This window comes from Nycticebus coucang, chromosome 15 (genome assembly GCF_027406575.1).
Source record: "Nycticebus coucang isolate mNycCou1 chromosome 15, mNycCou1.pri, whole genome shotgun sequence".
NCBI classification, from domain to species: domain Eukaryota; kingdom Metazoa; phylum Chordata; class Mammalia; order Primates; family Lorisidae; genus Nycticebus; species Nycticebus coucang.
The window spans coordinates 61,591,048-61,610,333 of NC_069794.1; the positions used below are offsets into that span (position 1 = coordinate 61,591,048).

Genomic DNA, 19,286 nt, shown 5'->3' on the forward strand with positions numbered 1-19,286 from the left:
TCAAACCACTCAGGGAGTCCCTCTCTGTGCCCTGGGTCTCACTCCTCTGAAATGGCACATTGATACCCACTAATCCCTGAGCTCAGGAGCCTTGGTTGTTAATGCTTCATTAAGAGAGTTGTGCTAAGACCCACACTGACCTCAGGGCTCTTAAAGAACCACCTGTGGTGCATCTTACAAGGGTATATGTGAATCCTAGTAAATGTGGAATGTAAAGGTCTTAGCAAAATAACTAAGAAAATGCTACGAAAGCTATGTTAACTAGTGTGATGAAAATGTGTCAAACGGTCTATGAACCAAGTGTATGGTGCCCCAAGATCATACTAATGTACACAGCTATGATTTAATTAAAAAAAAAAAAAAGAACCAAAGTTAGAGCTTAGCTGTGGTTTGCTTTTATGAGCATGTGTGTCTTCAGCTAGAATAAAGGTGGCAGATGCCTCTTCTTACCTCTCACCTCCCACAGAGCTCCGTCCCCTGGGTCTATTCTGAATGAGCTGACGACAGACAAAGACAAGCTCCATCCGCAGCAGACCAAATGAAGGCGCTGCATCCCTCACTATCCATGGCTTCATTCTCTAGGAATGCTGGCGGCTTCGCTGCCTCCCTGTGGCCAGGCAGAGCTGGAAGGCTTCCTGGAACCAAGCCTGCTGAACAGCCACTCCCCTGCCAGACAGCTTCATAGGCACCAAGAAAGTACAATTGATCTGTTTCTCAATAATACCTGTATCACCACTGAAGCAGCAATCTTCTTCAAATTGCTCACGGAAATTCCTTCTGTTACATTTTTGCAGGATTATTATTATTACAACTTAGCATTGACATAACATTTCATATTTGCAGTGTGTATTACAGTCTGCACATTAGCTATCATTAGGGAGAGCTAAACAGGAGCACAAAGCAGTGTCTGTTTCCATCCCGTGTGAGGCCAGTGAAATAAGGGTAATTTGGAGAGTGCAGGTAAGCTAGACCCTGTTATTATAATGGCTTAAAAATGAGTCTGGAGGCACCACTGGCAGCAGGTGACTCAGGGAAAGAAAAAAAATCCCCTGCTCCTCCTTCCACATAGCTCTTCCTCAGGAAGCAACCTGTATTGGTGGCAGGGCTGGAAGGTGTTGCGTGCTGCTGCCACAGTGGAGAATTCACATCATGCCTGTTCTCTTTTCCATTTACATCATTATCCTCTGATACCTCCCCCCAACACTCCCCATTTTCCTCAGAGGAAAATAAGCAAAAGGAAGAGGCAAGCTCACTTCCTCCAATAGCAGGGTAAGTCTGTTATCTCGAATGCTGCTGAAGGATGCTGTGTCAGGTGCACATGCCTCTGGAGTCTGCCGGGAACACACGTGAATACACAGGCCGGACCTGGGAGCAGGGCTTTCCGCGACAGGGACAACTGCAGATGAAGAACCTGGTAGAAGCTGATTAGGAATTCTCTACCTAGCGGGGCTGTCCTACAATGTGCAGTGGTTGGAAGGGGGAGGGAGGGGAGGCCTCTGGCTGGAAGATAAGCACCCTGATAGGGCTCTTTCTTGGGTTGGGCCTCTAAGTTGAACTCACTCTTTAAGGAGCTGAAGGGAAGCAGAGGGGGACTGTCACACAATGGAAACTGCTTTACTGAAGGCCCAGCAACCTCCATGAGGAAGTACTGAGGATGGGAGAAGGGCCAGTGGAGGGCAAGGGGCGCAGGGTGGCTGCTTTCCCAGTCAGAAAGCCAGGCAGGCAGCTCCTGGGGTGAGGGGCAATTTTCCCCTACGCTTCCTTTTCCTTTGATTAGATTTCAGTTTTGTTTCATTTTCAATCCCTATTTTGATTTCTAAGATACCCTGTTTCCCCGAAAATAAGACATCCTCCGAAAATAAGACCTACTCACAGGAAAGATAAGACGTCCCCTGAAAATAAGACCTAGCGCATCTTTGGGAGCACATCTTAATAATAAGACACTGTCTTATTTTTGGGGAAACAGGGTAAAAGATTACTTTTTAAAAAGAATTTGCTTTTCAGAGACAGAGTCTCTGTCACCGAGGCTGGAATGCAGTTGCCTAATCATAGCCACTGCAACCTTGAACTCCTGGGATGAAGCGGTACTCCTGCCTTCGTCAACTGAGTAGCTGGGACTACAGGCATAGGCCACCACACTCAGCTAAGTTTGTCCAATATTTTTTAGAGAGGGGTCTCACTGTGTTGCCTAGGCTGGTCTCAGACTCCTGGCCTCAAATATTCCTCCCACATCAGTCTCCAGAGTTACTGGAATTACAGGCATAAACCACCATGCCTGGCCTTTTTTTTTTTTTTTTTTTTTCTAATTCTCTGAAGGTCTGAATGATTGTTTTTTATGGAAGTCAGACTTAGCTCATCAAGATGCATCATAAAATTACACTGGCTTTCAGGGACAGTGACACTACCACTGCCACTATGGCATCTCCCCCTGGCAGACAGTGTGCCTCTGAGGGTACAGGACTCTGCCATGGGCTGTGCTTTCGGTGACTTCACCCTAAGGAGGAGTTAGTCTTGTCCAAAGAGAGAAGCTTTAAACAACAATCCTTCCCTCTAAAAGACTCCCCTTATTTCCTCATCAGCCTACAATGCAGAAGCAGCAGTTTTCTTCTCCCTTCTTACCTTATAACAATTGGTTACTTGTAATTTTCTTCAAGAAAATTTTCCCTCAGGAAGTGGTATCTTCCCTCTCCTGCTCTACCCTCTACACACACACACACACACACACACACGTGCGCAAACGCGCGCACACGTGCGTGCACGCTTTCATACTGGTAGTTTTGCCTTTTGCAAAGAATATCAACTTGTTCACAAAGCTTTTATTTTTATAATACCAAATACTCGTGATGACAAAGATGAGTTGAATAAAAAATGTTTTTCTTCTTTTAGTTACTAATAGTTGCACCTTAGGTAATCCCTAGCTATCCAAGGGATACTACTGGGAACCAAGACTTTGCTTTCATGCTTGGGCAGTGCCTATACTCAGGCTGTGTATAACCTCTTCTCCACGGTCCTTGAAATTGATTTGTGAACACTTACTTGTGCCTGGCATTGAGACAAAAAGAATCTCCATCCTCTCTAAATGTACAAAGTAGGATGACCTGGTATAAACAGCTGGCTGGTATCTGGAGGCATCTGTACCAGCTTCTTACCTCTGAAATGAGCAATTTTGGACCCACTCCAGACCCTCTGGATCTGAGATTCTGGAATGGGCCCAAGGATGTGCACTTCAATAAGTTTCTAGAGTGATTCCAACACATGCCAACCTTTTAGAACCAGTTCCCTAGCCCTTAGGGACCAGATTCTCCTTTCCTAATGATTTTTTCATAACTTTCTTCCAGTCTTATAGTTCTTTTTATTATTTATTTTTTGGCACTTGCTTTCTTTCAGCCTTTTGCAGCAGTTTCTCTGTTAGTGGAAGAACCTTTTGCCATTGCCGTGGCTTCTGGGCTGCTCTGCCTTCTGCTGTGTCTGTTCTCATCCCCTTACCCCATCTGCCTGCTCCCTGCAGAGGGCTACTTGCTGCCTCTCCTGCAATGACATCATGACTGAATGATTTCCTAAATCCTACAGGCAGCATCTCCAAACACAGTGTTCTGATCTGCTAGATACTATGCATTACTTTTCTTTGCACTGTATTTCCAGAGAAAGTTTCTGTTATGGCAGGTTTGTGGCTTGCACCCAGGAAAAACCAGGCTGAAACTCTGGAACCAACCATCCTTGATCAAGGGCCCCTGGACCGGCCCTACACTGCAGTAGAGAAGGCCCCTTCTGTGTGCACATGCTCCCACCCCCAGCTGCTAGATTCTTTGAGGCTATTCTCCTTGGCGAATGCCCAGGCATGCCTGCTTCCCACTCTTACCAGTAATGGATGGGAAACAGTCTTTGGCTATTCTCCTAGAGACAGAGAAAGGTAGGGACACTTCAGTGCACCTGACAGAATTCTCTATGTGGCTCTCCTGTGCTTGCCTTAAAGTGCCTCCCTCTCATTTTCCTTTCTTTTATCCTTTATTGTTTCCTATATAAGTCATTTCCTGTCCATTCTATGTTTTTATCTTTTACTCCACTTTAATTTTGTTCTCTGTTGTTTCTTCTTTCCCACTTATTGACAGCCATCAATCTTCATTATTACATGCCAGTGGGTTTCAAACCTTTGTGCATCAGAATCATATGGAGAGTATTTTAATAACACAGTACCTGGGTTTCCACCCCCATCCCCACACACTGGTATTTGTATACAGTTCCCCAGGTGGTTCTCAAGTGCAGACAGGGTCGTGAACCACTTTCTCCTAACTTCAATTCTCCACATTGCTGCAGTATTTGACATTTGCAAAATGCCACGGAATCCCTTAATTGTTTATTTCTCACAACCTCATCAAGGAAACTCTCTTAGGATGAGCTTTATATCACGGCTGAGAAAGCTGAGTCTTGGAGGAGGGCCACCATTCGCCAAGTCACACCGGAAACAAAACTAAGACACTTCCAGAGGCCTCTGGTTTCATGTGGCTCAGTTATTTCTTCACTCTGTTCAGTAACTTTACACTCTGACAGAGACACCAGTTCTCCCTCTTCTTCCAGGCTCCTTTCTCGGAGCCACTCTAGTTCTCTGACTACCTCAATGGCCCTCTCTTCAAAAGAGAGCATGGTACTAGCTTGGCAGTACCCAGTCAGGCCCAGAAATAGGAAGGAACATGGAAGGAAGCTAAAAACGTATTTTCAGAGCCCTTCATATTTCATCTATTCGGATGGCTCTAGTTCACATTCTTCAGCCGGACACATCTTCTCCTTACTTCTTTTCAGCTCCGGAATTTGAGTGCTATGAAATCCTGCTTCGATAAATTCAGCGTTTGTCTTCTTCTGAGGCCTTGGGCAGGGAAAGTGCATGTATTTTTAAATTGTCTGGATGGGTAAATTTACAGATCTTTTTTCCTTGGAGAGAGTTGTTCAGACATTAAAACACTGTATATGTTGAGCATGATAATCTTCTTCACATTCCCACAAAAAAAAAAAACAGTTTTGCTTTATTAAAATGATTTGTTTTGTGTTTCTTTTTTTTTTTTTCCTTTTTTTTATTGTTGGGGATTCATTGAGTGTGTTTCTGATAAGTATTAATTTTTTATGTGGCAGTGTTTTATTCTTACCATCGACTCCTTAAAATGCTTCTGCAAGTGCTGAAGCACCAGTTAAGCACTATTAATCAAACACTAAATGCTCTAAACGGTTCTACCTCTTTTTCTAATTGAGAAATAGAGCTGTTTGGGCAAGTTTATGAGGTGACCTTGATTGAATTAAAGAGGTCAGGAACAGAGAATACTTCAAAGCCGTATTCAATGATTTTTTTAAAAATGACTTCCTTCCAATTAAGCAAGAATTAGCATAAAATATTTTGTTTCTCAAAGGTTAAAAGAATTCCTCTGAGAAAGCAGCTCTCTTGTTACTAGCTTTTTATTGAACATGAGAGAGAAGGTGCCATGGAAGGTTTTATATAAAGTGCTTTGTTAACATGGCACTGATGATCTGGCACCAATTATAATATTCCTCAGGAGCCTAAATGTTATCTAGAAGGGAAAAAAAGTCCAACTTAACTTTTAATTTTTATTTCAAAGTCCAAGAATCTAACAAGTATTAATCACTCAAAATAAAAAAAAGATATATTTTGAATGTGCAAAAATTTCAACCTAGTTCCAGAGGGAAAAATGTTTCAAATGTCACTTTATTCATTTATTTATTCTTCTTCCTCTTTGCCCCATCCTTCACCTTGTCATAGGCCCCTCTGTTTTAATGACCTGAAAAACATCTCAGTCTTCCTGCCCTGAAGAGTAACACAGAAGAGTTCTGATACGTAATTCTGCAAGCAGGATTCTACTAAGGAGAGAGAGGAGCAGACACAGTCAGACTTTGGGGACTATTTGATGTTTCTGAGGATCAGTCGTCCTGAGAGAACACCAGCCACACTGTTCTGCATCCCCCATATCTGTTCCTCAGAGAGTCAAGTTGACACGGATTGTGTATAGGAGGAAAGCAGAGGCGGCTAGAGAAAGAGAAGGGGCACTGGAGCTGGATAACAAATGGAAGACTTAGGGCAAGTGACTATACCTCCATGAGACCTCAGGGTCCTTATCTAAGGATGTGGACAGTACTATGGGGATTAAATTTTTTTTTTTGCTTTTTTAGTTCAAAATGAAAAACAAAAATATCCCCCGCCTGTGGCTCAGTGCGTAGGGCGCCGGCCCCATATGCCGAGGGTGGCAGGTTCAAACCCAGCCCCGGCCAAACTGCAACAAAAAAATAGCCGGGCGTTGTGGCGGGCACCTGTAGTCCCAGCTACTCGGGAGACGGAGGCAAGAGAATCGCTTAAGCCCAAGAGTTAGAGGTTGCTGTGAGCTGTGATGCCACAGCACTCTACCGAGGGCGGTACAGTGAGACTCTGTTTCTACCCAAAAAAAAAAAAAATATATATATATCCCCTAACATATTAAAAATTAGTTCCTCCTAGTGTTAATTTCCTACCCATTCATTCAACAAAATCTTGTCCACCTTCTATGTACTACACAATGGGTTGGGTCTTTGGGAAGGAAAAGATCCCGAGCTGAGCTTTGAGAAGCATATGGGATAAAAGGTCTTCACATCTTAGCATGTTTTCAACTCTTTATTTGCTTAAGGTAGAGTTCAGATGAACAGATTTATACGACTTCTCAGATACTCTCAGGTCTGATAGTTCTTAGCATTAAGGTTTATCCACTGGCTTTTGCTGGTGACTTCTGAGAGCAGAGACTGCATGGATGGACCCAGTGGCTATTACAGGAAAAGAAGAACTGATGATATGCTACTTGGACTTTTCAGTAGATAAGAAGCAAACTCAGATCAAAGGCAGAATCTCAGTCTTATAAGGCTCTTTTGCTCTTCTTTCCTCTTAATCTGGCGTTGAAAGACAAAGGATACAGTACCATTCACACTGTGAGGGGTAACTAAGTATTTGTTATTTGAATTTTATCACTGCTTTGTATTATGACATTTAGGACAATTTGGTAAAGTACCAAGGATAAAGAAATGGATGACTTTAGGATACTCAGAGTATATATTCTACACTAGAAAAGTCTAGTATTGCAGATAAAGTTCATCAAAACAATTGGCTGATAAAATTACTAAAAGTCAAATGAAATCTCTCATCCTACATCCAGAAGACTTGCCCACTAATGTACTAGTATACATTAAGTTGTGCCTGAAAACTTGTAATTACAAAAATATCACAAATTCTCAATATAAAATTGTAATATTTATTCAGCAACTCAATAATTAGTGTGGGGTGCCAAAATTCATTTTTCTCATTAATTTAGAACATTGGGAGCAGGGAGAGGATATAATACTTCCATGATCTCTTTCAGATCAAAACTTCCCTGAGTCTGTGAATCTCAGTAAGATTGGTATTATTGAAGATGCTTCCCCTCAGACTTTTATTTTTAAGACATATGGAGATGTATAACTCATAAAGAAAAGCCTCAGGATCTGGGAAACAGCAAGAGCCACTTCAATAAGTCTTGTAATTAGATGGTGAGTCAATAAACTGGTGAACTTCAGGCAAGCTCTGCCAGGCCCTGGGGGTGCAGAGAAAACCTGGGTGAGATGGGAAATCAATGGGCTGATGTGGGAGCTCAGGTCATTTAGGGTCAACCATCAAGTGTGTGCCTGGGTTCTGAGAAAATTATTTTTCTCTTTATGTTTTTAAGGAGTTAGGAAACAGCAAACATGACTGTGACAGTGTGTGTGCTTTACCTAAGGAAACACACAACCTGGCACTGCAATTCCCAATGCACTTCACCTCTTCGAAGCAGTTCTTTTTCTTCTTTTTCTTGTTTAAAGCCATTGAGGAGACTCTGTTTTGAGGAAATAAATGCCAGTCAACCAGAAAAGGGATTGAGCCAACTTACTATTTTCTAAAGCTGGCATTTCTGTTAGAATGGGCTTGAAAACAGGCAACTACTCAGTAAAAAACAGAGAGAATGATGGGAGGACCACGCATAGCCCCAGTAGGCTTTGTCTGGATTAACATTTTAAGGTAATAAACATCTCCAAATGGCATCATAGTACCATGCACATAGCAAGCATTCAAAATCCCTGGTTTATTTTATTTGGTTACTGACACATCTGATGTCCCTTAAGATTTTTGGCAGAGATTCTGGAGCCTTTCCCCCCAATTCAGTGGTGCCATAAGGGTCATTTGCCTGGAAAGAAGGAAGCTAGTATTGAGTTCTAGACTTCCCACTTACAATATTGGACAAGTAACATAACTTCTCAACTTCTCTCATATTTGTAAAAAAAGAAGTTTTGTAATATTTCTAAGGTCTCTTCTATATCTAAATAGATAGAATTTTCTTCTATACCTAAAAAAAACTAGAATGCCAATTTCTCTGTGGGGAAGAACTCAATATTTCTGCTGGCTTATAACTGGAATTATTTCTTAGATCCATTATTTAATAGTTATACAAATATGATTAACTCTCAGAATGGTAAGCGTACTATGGTGAGATAAATGTGGAAATCCTCCAGTTTAAAGCCAAAGAAGCCAATTCAATAAACTACCAGTATCTGATACTGGTTACTATTTGTTACTACTTTTGACTTTCTGGAATGCTTGGAAACGGCCAGGTGGTATTCCCCAACAGACATGAACTTTCCTGCAGATTCTCATAGACAATTTAGGAATTAATATTTATTGTGGTTTTAATTACGAAAATAATACAGTAAATATTATGGACATTTTTGAAATTCACAAAGAAAACAAAAATCACTTTTAATTAACAGTGAATATTCTGATCTATTTCCTTACAGATTTTCCCCCAACAAAGAAACTGTGAGGCCTTTAATTAATGAAGGTTATGGGCAACAGAGTTAGGAGTCAAGGTATAATAGCTTTATTTCACCAACTTTGTTTTGATGAACAATGTAGTACAAAAGCAAATTTATAATATTTCTAAGGTCACGCACAATTGGAGTTATCTTTCATGTTGATTTGTAACTGCTTTAAAACTGAGCAATATATTGAGAATATTCTCTCATCCTATCATATAGTCTAAAACATAATTTTTTAAGGCTGCTCATGGATATACTAGTAATTAACAATACCCTAATGTTAAATATTTATATGTTTCTTAAGTGATTCTGAGAATTGAAAATTTAGGCATCTGCTGCAAGCTGCAATGACCCAGCATGCTCCAAGTAGAGAGCAAGGGCCCCAGAAACAGAAGCTCTAGCAGTTTGAGGAGTGGGATTCATTAAAGATCTTGCAACACCCTGCCTGAAGCATTATAATAATAGACCCTGTCATGCAACTTTACTCCAGAAATGTTTCTCCTTACTTCGCTGCTAAATGTGGGCATCTAAAAAAAATTTTCCTTCTCTAGCCACTTTCCAGAAGGCTTCCCACAGTGGGTCCTAGAAAGGGGGTGGAGCAGGTGCTGAGCACTTCTCTCTGATATCAAGGGCATTCAGTTAAGTAAAAGAGTCTCTGAGTCATTTAGCTATGGGAGAGCTTATTAGAATACCAATTTTTATATTCCTAGAAACTTCAAATTCCAGAACTTCTAAGTATGAGATAAGCATCATATTAATATAATAGCAAGTGGAATTTCAAGAAAGGGAAGAAAGTAACTACTTCTTTCATTAGTTATGTGCCCCTTAACTATGCAGGGTAACTAGAATTCTGTAAGACAACCTCTTATCTTCACTTTCTATATTCACACAGTAGACCTAGCATCTTTAGACCTTTGATTAATGAAGTTTATGGGCAACAGTGTTAGGAGTCAAGGTATAATAGCTTTATGTCACCAACTGTATTTTGATGAGTAATGCAGTGCAAAAGCAAAGGAGAATTAGGACAATGACACTCATAAACAGTTATATCACAGTGCTATGAAGCTGGTAAGAGCGTATGTTTTAATATGGTCTGGTATTGATTCTTTTGGCCAATGTCCCACTTTAACAGTGTTAAGTCACACGTCAAGATTTCAGATGGAGAAGTACAGAAGAAAATCAATAGACAGTATTTTTCCACTACCAACTGGCTTACATATAGCTTCTCTGCCATGCTCATATTTAAAGGACCTAAAAGATGCTTTTGGGAGGTCTGGTAGCAGTTATCAGGGTTTTAATAACTTTAGGTATCCACTATGACCACCTCAAAGATTTTTGGCTTCAACTTTCAAAGGTTCATGGGAAAAAGCTCATGATCCTGAAAGAATACACACTTATTTTCTCCATATTTCCTATTTAATATATAAAAAGGAAGTTTAAAAAAAAATTACTCGTTTTACAAGGAGGCCTGCCTGAAATCTAAGTCATTAAAATTATTGTTTACTAAGTTTTAAAAAAAATACATAGAAAAATATTTTATACTCTGTACAAAAGAAAAAAAATTACATGCCTAAACACTCTTCTGCAATGTTATAACACAGTTTTATTTTCTTCTTTATTATTCTTAATCATTACATATTGGAAAATGAGCCAGTATTCTTTTCATATCATAAACACATTTTATTTTTAAAATTTTGTATGTTTCAGAGGACAATGGGATGAGCTATTAAAAGTGTTTTGTATAAGTAGCTACTAGAATCACTGGCAAGTATGTGACCAAATTTGTTAGTATTGAAAGGATGATTTTCTTTTCATACTCAGAATTTCCTATTATTGCTTATAAACTAAAAAGGACAATAGGGAATACATTCTACTAAAGAATTATTTCCGATGTTTAGGAAAGAAAAAAAAAAAGCTTACAAACTTACCCAGATCCTGTCATCTGAACTCCCTCAAAATTTCTGATTTGATTTTTTTTTCTAGAAGTTGTGCAAACCACACCTAAACTCCACAGCCCTGTGTTAATTTTGCTCAAATGCAAGCTGAAAACATATTTTAACATCCTGTCAGAAGAGATACTAAGAGTGTCGATAAAATGACAGTAAAATAAATGTAAATTTAGATTGCTGTTACAAGTGGCTGCTTGGCTCGAGGAAGATGTTAGGTTGCTATAGTATTTCCCATAGCAACTTTGCATCTTATTACATAAATATTCCCTCAGTGTCCTTAAAGCCTGCTAAGGAAACAGGATTAAATCTACTCTTCTATGTAATGATCCTGCATCAGACCTTACCAGAATGAAATGCCCAGAAAGCATAATAAACTGTAATCTAGATAATGGTGCTCCTGGCAGTTGAGAAGCGTCAGGGCACGTCAGGCGCGGGACCCAGGTGGCAGAGCTATGACCCCATGCTGCTCACTGGTCATTTGTCTCAACCTTTCCCAGGTCTAGGCTCCTGCAGCTTCCCATTCCAAAAATGATTGTTAAGTTCCTTATTCTTTTCCTTGGCCTGACAACTGCCCACTGGCCCCCAAGCCTTCCGCCAGCCTCAAGGGGCTCATGGCACCAGGCCTGAAGTCAGGGCTAATAAAACCCGAGTCTGCTTCATAAATGCAGCTAGGAAAATGTGCTGGGCTGTCACATAGGCAACCATATGGGGAAGCCCCCAGTGCCAAGCTTGTAGCACACAGGTGTAGATTGTTTAAGAACCTCAGCTAGGGCTCAGCTGGGTTTTATGGAGGTACAGCACAACTGAGTAGTTCAGAGTATTGGGGAAAATATTTGGTCTCCTAGACACAATGCAATTTCAGCAACACAGATCGATTTTACATGAAATACGGGATTATGGAAACTTTGTGCATCTATGAGAGAGATGTATTGTTAGGTGTCCCATAAAAATGGGATTATAAGGGGGTTAAACTTAAAGACAGTTCAGACTTGAAATGTGAATTTACAAAATGGGTAAAGGAATGCTGCCATTGAAAAGGAATCCTCTGCTACAGGGTCAATTTAAACACATCTGTCTCCTTGTATTTAAAAGACAAAGCAATTAAATATATATATTTTTTCCTACACTTTTCAGAAGCATATGTATTATGGAAAGGGTATTGTAACTGTAAAGAAAATTAGGGAAAAGAAAAATCGACCCCAAATATTTATTTGAATTCTCTTGGCAAGATGAGCACAATTTTATTTTTTTTGAGACACAGTCTCACTTTGTGTCATAGTTCACAGTAATCTCAAACTCTTGGGCTCAAGATATCCTCTTGCTTCAGTTTTTCATTTTTAGTAGGGATTGGGGGATGGGGGAGGGTGTCTCACTCTTGCTCAGGCTGGTCTTGAACTCATGAGCTCAAGCGATCCACCTGCCTTGGCCTCCCAGAGTGGTGGTATTACAAGTGTAAACCACGGCACTGGCCAGATTACCAAGATTTAAAAAAACAGGAAAGAAACAGATAAAAGCCTTGGCTCTTTGCAAATGAAGCTCTATTTCAAGAGTTCAGGAAGGAAGCAGGCTACTCAGCCTACCTTGCAAGATTTCCTTCGTCATCTTAAAGCAATTTTAGTTTTGATTAATCACATTTCCTTTTTGGCTCTTGAATGGGTGTATCTTGAATTTGGTGGCCACTGTCAGACACACACTGCTGCCCTATTTCTCTCAGGGGATAATACCCCAGGGTGTCATTACATGTGGGAACAGCTTATCCTTCCACGCTTCTACTCAGCACTGATGTTTTGCCTGGGGTCTGCTTGTGTGGGGAGCTCAGATTCAGCATGTGGCTTCAAACTGAGCCATCTCACTTTCAATGGATGTCTGAATGCCAGGTTTTGAGCCACTCCCATGTAAGCCTGCTTCAGATCACATTCAGTGCTTCCTAAAAGGACCCTTCTACCAGCTGCTGCCAGACCCAAGGCTGGCATTTAAGAACGCTCCTTCCTCTGTGTCCAGTCTGGTCCTGAGTAACAGTGAGCTTCTTCTTAAGCTTATACCTGATTATGATCTCTCTGTTGGGCATCCTTTAGGATTTTTCAGAAGCATTTCACAGAGGAAACAAACTGAATCCAAGAAGCAAAGGTGGTTCTGGCATTCAAAGAAATCAAGGGAGATAGCTGGGAAAAGCCTTATTAATTTTTTAACTTAAAACATGCAGTTATATTTAAAAGTATTCAGACCAACTAAATACTGCTAGTTCCAACAGAACTTAATTATGAGTACCTAATTTCATTTAGTGGTTGAGAGATTTGGAAAATCCTTGTTTGACTTCTTAGTGAAATTAAAAAAAATTCTCTACCTATGCTGTGATGAATTTCCATGGAAAACAGACAACTTGGAAAACATTCTTTACAGAGTTCAGAGTTTAAATTTGGTATAATTAAAATCCAAAAACATTTGCTTGTGTATTATGGAATGGTGTAATGATGTTATTAAACAAAGGACTTTTTAGTTTTACTCTTCTCAAATTTGAGTTCAATGTACACTCATTAAATATTGTACAAGGTTTATACACTAGGAAGTGATGCTCTTACTAAATTTAATTTACTGGCTTTAGGACATACTTGACATTAGGTGTTAGACTTTTATTAACTTAAAATGTTTATTCTCTTCAAAAAGAGTCTCACACCCTCCAGGAAAGGGTGCCGGATAACTAAACCTCTCAATGTTCCCTGAGTCCACAGCACCCTGCCCTTAGAAAGTGCTCCACCTATATTTGTAATAAGTAGAAGGACACTTGGGTACAATTCTCTGGGCCATGGCCTATTTAGCATGTGGCACTGAATTTTGTATGTATAAAGTTCTGAACATTAGGAAGAAATGTATCATCCTTGTTTGAACAAGCTTCTTAACATTCACTATTTAAATTTCATTAGAGCAAATTTTGAAAGGGTTACCATTCCTAACAACCTACAGGACAGAGGCACGGAAACATTGAGACCTGAAGAAGAGGAATGTTCAGTTGAAGTTCAACAAACTTTTTTTAAAGACTTCTTGCTGAAGTAAAGCCAAGGGTCAGGTATTAGAGGTTGACTAAGGTAATAAGCAGAGTTAACATTTACTGAGTACTTATATGCTCAAAACTGTCAGACAAGTCAGAAAGGCCTTATAGGCATTGACTTGCTTAACTCTCACAATACTAATATGAATTAGGTTTTATCATCTGAGGCCTTATAATCTATGACAGATTTCCTCTTTCCTTTCTTTTATTTACTCCTTATGAACACTTGCCCCACCTCACAGTCAACCTGAAGGGAGGGAGGAAAGAGGGAGAGAAAAGGAGAGAGGGAGAGGGAGAAAAAGGGAGAAGGAGGGGAAAGGGCATAGAGAGGGAAAGAGGGAGAGTAAGGATGGGAGGGAAGGAAAGAGGGAGGAGAGTGAGGGTGGGAGGGAGGGAGAGAGGGAGAGTAAGGGAAGAATGGAGTGAAAGGGGGGGGAGAGGAAGAGAGAGAGAAAAAGGGAAAAGGAGGGGAAAGGGGAGAAGAGAGGGAGGGAGGGAAAGAAAGAGGGAGGAAGAGAGGGAAAGAGGGAGAGACAGAAGGAAGGAGAGAGAGAAAAATGGAGAAGGAAAGGAAAGGGGAGAAGGGAGGGAGGGAGGGAAAGAGAAGGAGGGAGAGAGTGAGTGAGGGAGGGAGGGAAGGAGAGAGGAAAGGAACACTAGATCTGAGTTAAAAAGTCTGGCTTGATTCCAGTAGGAGGCAGACTAAGCAACAATAAATGTGAATTCTTATCGAAAATTATCTTCGCAGGCTTTGCAACAAGATGCTAACCTTCTCAAATGAATGCGTTGATAAATCTGTCATGATTTTCAAGTTTATTAACATAATTCTTTTCCATTTTTATTGGCATTTAGTTTTGCTCCAGCAAACTTCATTTTCCCTTTAAGATTCACCTGATGAGGAAGAGTTAACAGTTCACTGAGAATTGTTACAGTTACAGGAATACTGGAGAACTCTAGCCAAAGAGAAATTGTAAATTAGTAGTTGTAAATTATTGTATGTGACAAAAAGCAAAAATTCCATGAAATATTCTTTATAATCAAAAAAGGAGAAAATATTTATAAAAAAAATTTTTAAAGTAAACCCAAGGTATCATACAAGTCTTTACATAGCATGTTGTGCCTTTTCTAGAAAGCAAAGACAGTTCTATCTACCCCAAGAAATTAAACCTATTCAGGGCAGTTTTTGTCCTAGTTGAGAGATGGCACAGGCAGGTGGCTGCTTGAAGGATACTCCCCCTGGATTTCCAAGAATTCTTGGATCAGTTACCACATAGGAAGTATGTGGCAAAATCCCAACTATTTTAGCAGAGAAAAAAAGAGACAGGAGATTTCTTAAAGGGCACTTCAATTCTATTAATACGAGGTGTTCATAAAATTTGTATGCAATTTAAACAGTTAACTATTTTAAACATACCTCAGCATTGCCAATTCCCATCAGTGAATTAGACCCCTACATTTTGAAAGGGTTTCTCCAATGAAGGTGACTGGTAGATGCAAATTTGTACCTAAAAATGAGTGATGTGCTACCTAAGGAGATACACTGAAAGGTGTTTCCCTCAGGCGATGCGCCTCCAGCCTCCCTTGCTTGGAGCAGGAGTTAGCAGAGATTTGTCTGTGGTTTGGTCAAAAGACCAGATGGGAATTCTTGCTGTCAGATCATGTCCCCAGATACAAAGCACAGAGAGGAAAACCACCGCCTGCCCTTTGGCAGGCTCTTCAGGGCGCAATGGAACAAAAAAGGTTAGTTGCTTTCCTTTCCCTGTAATCAGTCTTGTGCTTTCTTCAGAAACCACATGCCATGTTCTCCGGTCCATCTCCTTTTGAAAAGTACAGAGAAAGACTTTGAACTCCTCAGGGCCTGGCATGTGAACTTCACTTCTCTCATCTCATCCCTTAGAACCTGGGGTACAACACGCACTGCATTGTGCTCATTAATTCGGCAGGCCAAGTTAAAACCTGGCACAAGTATTTAAAAGTTTAGGTTCTACTTCATGATCTCTTCAAATGCCCAGGCAACAAACTACAAGAGGCCTGGAAAGAGGGCTTTCCAGTCAAATCTCCAGAGAAAACCTTGGTCCCTGCGGACGGTGAGAGTTCAGGCGCCAACCCTGTGCGGTTACGCTTGCTGCCCCGGCCCACGAGACCTGCTGGGTGAGCATACTGTGCAGCATCATGTGATTCTGGTCCTAACCTAAGTAGACTGTGAAATTATACACTTTTCTTGAGAAACTGACAGGCTGTTTAAAAAGACATGTCATCCCCCAAAAGCCACAGGTTCAAATCAGAATTTCTGATTCGACTCAATTCTTTTCTTCTACACCTACCTTATAAGGTTGTTAAGAATCCAAGTTTCATGTCAACTTACACCTCATCTAGGAACTTCAAAAGTGATGAAAGCTTTTTGGAGAAAAATGTTCTATTTCTTTATCTCAAGATTTCATTGAATTTAAGAAAATCACACTAATACATGCTCCATTCTTTGATATACAGTGGTTTATAGAATATATGTAGAAATGTTGTGAGGAAGGTGGTCTCCTCCAACAAGCAAATCCAAACCTGATAAGGTAAAGCAGCCCTGATAAATCTGATAGGAGCTTCATGGGAGATGCTCATGCATTGACACATAAACACTAGCTATATATTTTGGAAGGATATATGGCTTCAGAAAAAAGTGGCATGGTGCCTACTTGTATGCTAAGCTTCTAAAAGATTTAAGTGAATGGAATTTGAGGATGAAAGAGAAATTTTATAGACAGTGGTTCTCAAACTTTAGCATGAATCACAATTTCCCAGAGGGCTTAAATCACAGCCCAAGTTGGACCTCACTACCTCACCCTGTACACCAGAAGTTTGATTCAGTAGGTCTCGGGTAGGGCCTGATAATTTACAGTATGTTAATTAATTTCTAGTAAGTTCCTAGACAATGCTAATGTTACATATTTTAGAACCACGTCTTTAAGGAAATTAAAGCTGCCTCTGTAGATAACGGGATGCAGGAGCTTTTTCTTGGAATCACCACATCTACCTCTACCCTGGAGAAGCAGAATATTCTGACCACTTTGCCATGTTGATGACTTGACCCTTTTTGAATCTTGATTTTGGCTTCTACTAACAAATTAGCAAAGATCCTCCATTCCCAGTTACCTGTAACCTTTCTGTTAAAAAGCTGAGGTCAGGTATGTGTTTTATTCACTGATAGGCAGGAGAAGACAGACAAATACATCATCTCCCTCATTTTCTTTGTTGGCAATGGTGGCAATTGTGGTCTTGACAAGTCCTTTAGACAATACCCTTCCACTTAGACAGGCAGTCTCTATTGGCGTCTCATGTTTTGAATGAGCGTTTCCCCAGCCTACTTTCCCAATACCAATGGATTTACATATAATTCAAGGAGAGAGCTTTAAATCAGCATGTCACATTAGACAAAGCACATAAAGCAGGGTTCTCCCTAACTTCTCTCCTATTTATAATCAAGAAGTGATGCCATTGGCTTGGTACTAAATGGGGCCACTGTTTTGATTATAGGTTTGGCGAACTAAAATTTATTGGAAAAGAAGTCTAATTCTCTAGCATGTTGGCTCAAAATCTAGAAAGTATTTTTAGAGATTATACAATTCCCATGCAAGAATTACACTGACTTAAACCAATATTTTTAGGTGCTTATTAAATATATATTTTTAAATTTCAGAATATTAGGGGATACCCAATATTAGGGAATACCCAAGTTTTGTTTACATACTTAGCTTTTTATTTTTTTTAACATACTTAGCTTTTTTCACAAATTGAGTCAAGCTTATAATTATGCCCCCCACCCAGACAGGATGCTCCATACACAATAGGTGTGAATTTACCCATGGATTCTTTCCCTTTCTCCCAGCTTGATACTCTTTGAGATTTATGTCTCTATCAGATCCAACCTGGTATTGAATATATGCATTTGGTTCTCTATTCCTATTATATGTTTCATTTAGAACAATGGTCTCCAGTTCCATCTAGGTTGTCACCAAGATACTAGATCACCATTTCCCATCAGGGCTGAGCAGTACTCCATACTATGCATACACCACATTTTATTAATCCATTCATGTATTGATGGGCAGTTGGGTTGTTTCTTTGAGATTGTGAATTGTGCTGCTATAAGAATTCAGTATCATTAGTGTTTGCCATACTCTAGAAAAGGATTTTTATGAAAATAAGCAAATATCCCTGAAAAAAAACAACAACCTATTACAGCCCTAGATTTATGTGTGAAGAAACAAGTAGAGGAATTTAAATCACTATGTTCCTAAGAAGGAGTTTAAAGTTCTATTAATGAAAAGCCGAGTCTAATGATGTTTAGTCTAATTCAAATAAAAGTGAGTTATATGGCCATTTCCCAATATTTATTCCCCATGCGAGATCTGGAAGATCATTATACCTCATAGGCCTGTGGCAGTTATCAGCATTACCTGATTCATCAACTCTCATCTTCTTAGTGGGGCTGTCACAGTTCTCATCATCAGACATTTCCATTTCTTCTTCTCGTCGGATACCCATGAGCTGCTCACTTTGAGCGTTGCGGAGCTCCTGAAAGTACAGGGTACACAACGTCAGAGTCATACACACCCGCCTTTTCTCTATGGGCTTGGGGTATATAACTACCGGCATATCAACATTTAGAATCCAAAGCTTTTCCCTCCAAAGTATAGCCCCACCTAATCTAAATGAAGTTCTGAGGGGTATGGGGAAAGACCCAGGTCAGACCTCTGATAAATCTCTGCTCACCCATCGATGAGTCAAGGGCTCTTCAGCAAATTATCAATCTCTCTGAAGTCCCAATTTCCTCATTTGTAAACAAAAAATAGAGGATAATAATATCCACCTAGCAGGGCTATTGCAACATTACCTAGAAATACCTGTTACATGACTGGCACATATCAGGGGTTTATACCTTATAAGTATGTGAACAATGGAATTTTAAAAAGGCCTGGAGTACCATTGACCCACTGTGTAATTTTGGAATGTTTCTTCAGCTCTCTTAGCCTCAATTTGCTCACTGGAATATCATGATAATAGTTTTGAGAATGAAATGAGTTAAGGCATGTACTATATTTATCATCATACAAGACCTTTAGTTTGCTAAATTGATAATGTTGATCACTATTATTTTTCATATAAACATAGTGCCTCTGTATGTGTGTATGTGCCTGTGATCCCAAACACAAATACACACACACACAGGCCATTCAGATACCCAATATTTAATTAAAAAGATGTTAGAGAACAAAATAAAAGCAAACACCTTCCACTTTTGTATCTCACTTTATTTTATAAGGGATACTGTTTTTGCTGTAATAGTTGCTTTAGCATCACTTTAGAGCAGCAGTTCTCAACCTGTGGATTGCGACCCACAGGAACTATACTAAAGGCTCACAGCTTTAGGAAGGTTGAGAACCACTGCTTTA

The 19,286-nt window shown here is 40.0% G+C and overlaps 1 protein-coding gene across 6 annotated transcripts in view; it reads right to left on the minus strand.

Moving 5' to 3' along the window:
* ENOX1 (ecto-NOX disulfide-thiol exchanger 1) overlaps positions 1-19,286 on the minus strand; it is a 730,917-nt gene that overhangs the window by 119,328 nt on the left and 592,303 nt on the right. For all 6 annotated transcript variants that reach the window (XM_053563923.1, XM_053563922.1, XM_053563921.1 and 3 more), the window contains one exon: positions 18,291-18,408. In XM_053563923.1, the coding sequence (XP_053419898.1) occupies positions 18,291-18,408 (118 nt within the window). The remainder of the gene's footprint in view (positions 1-18,290; positions 18,409-19,286) is intronic.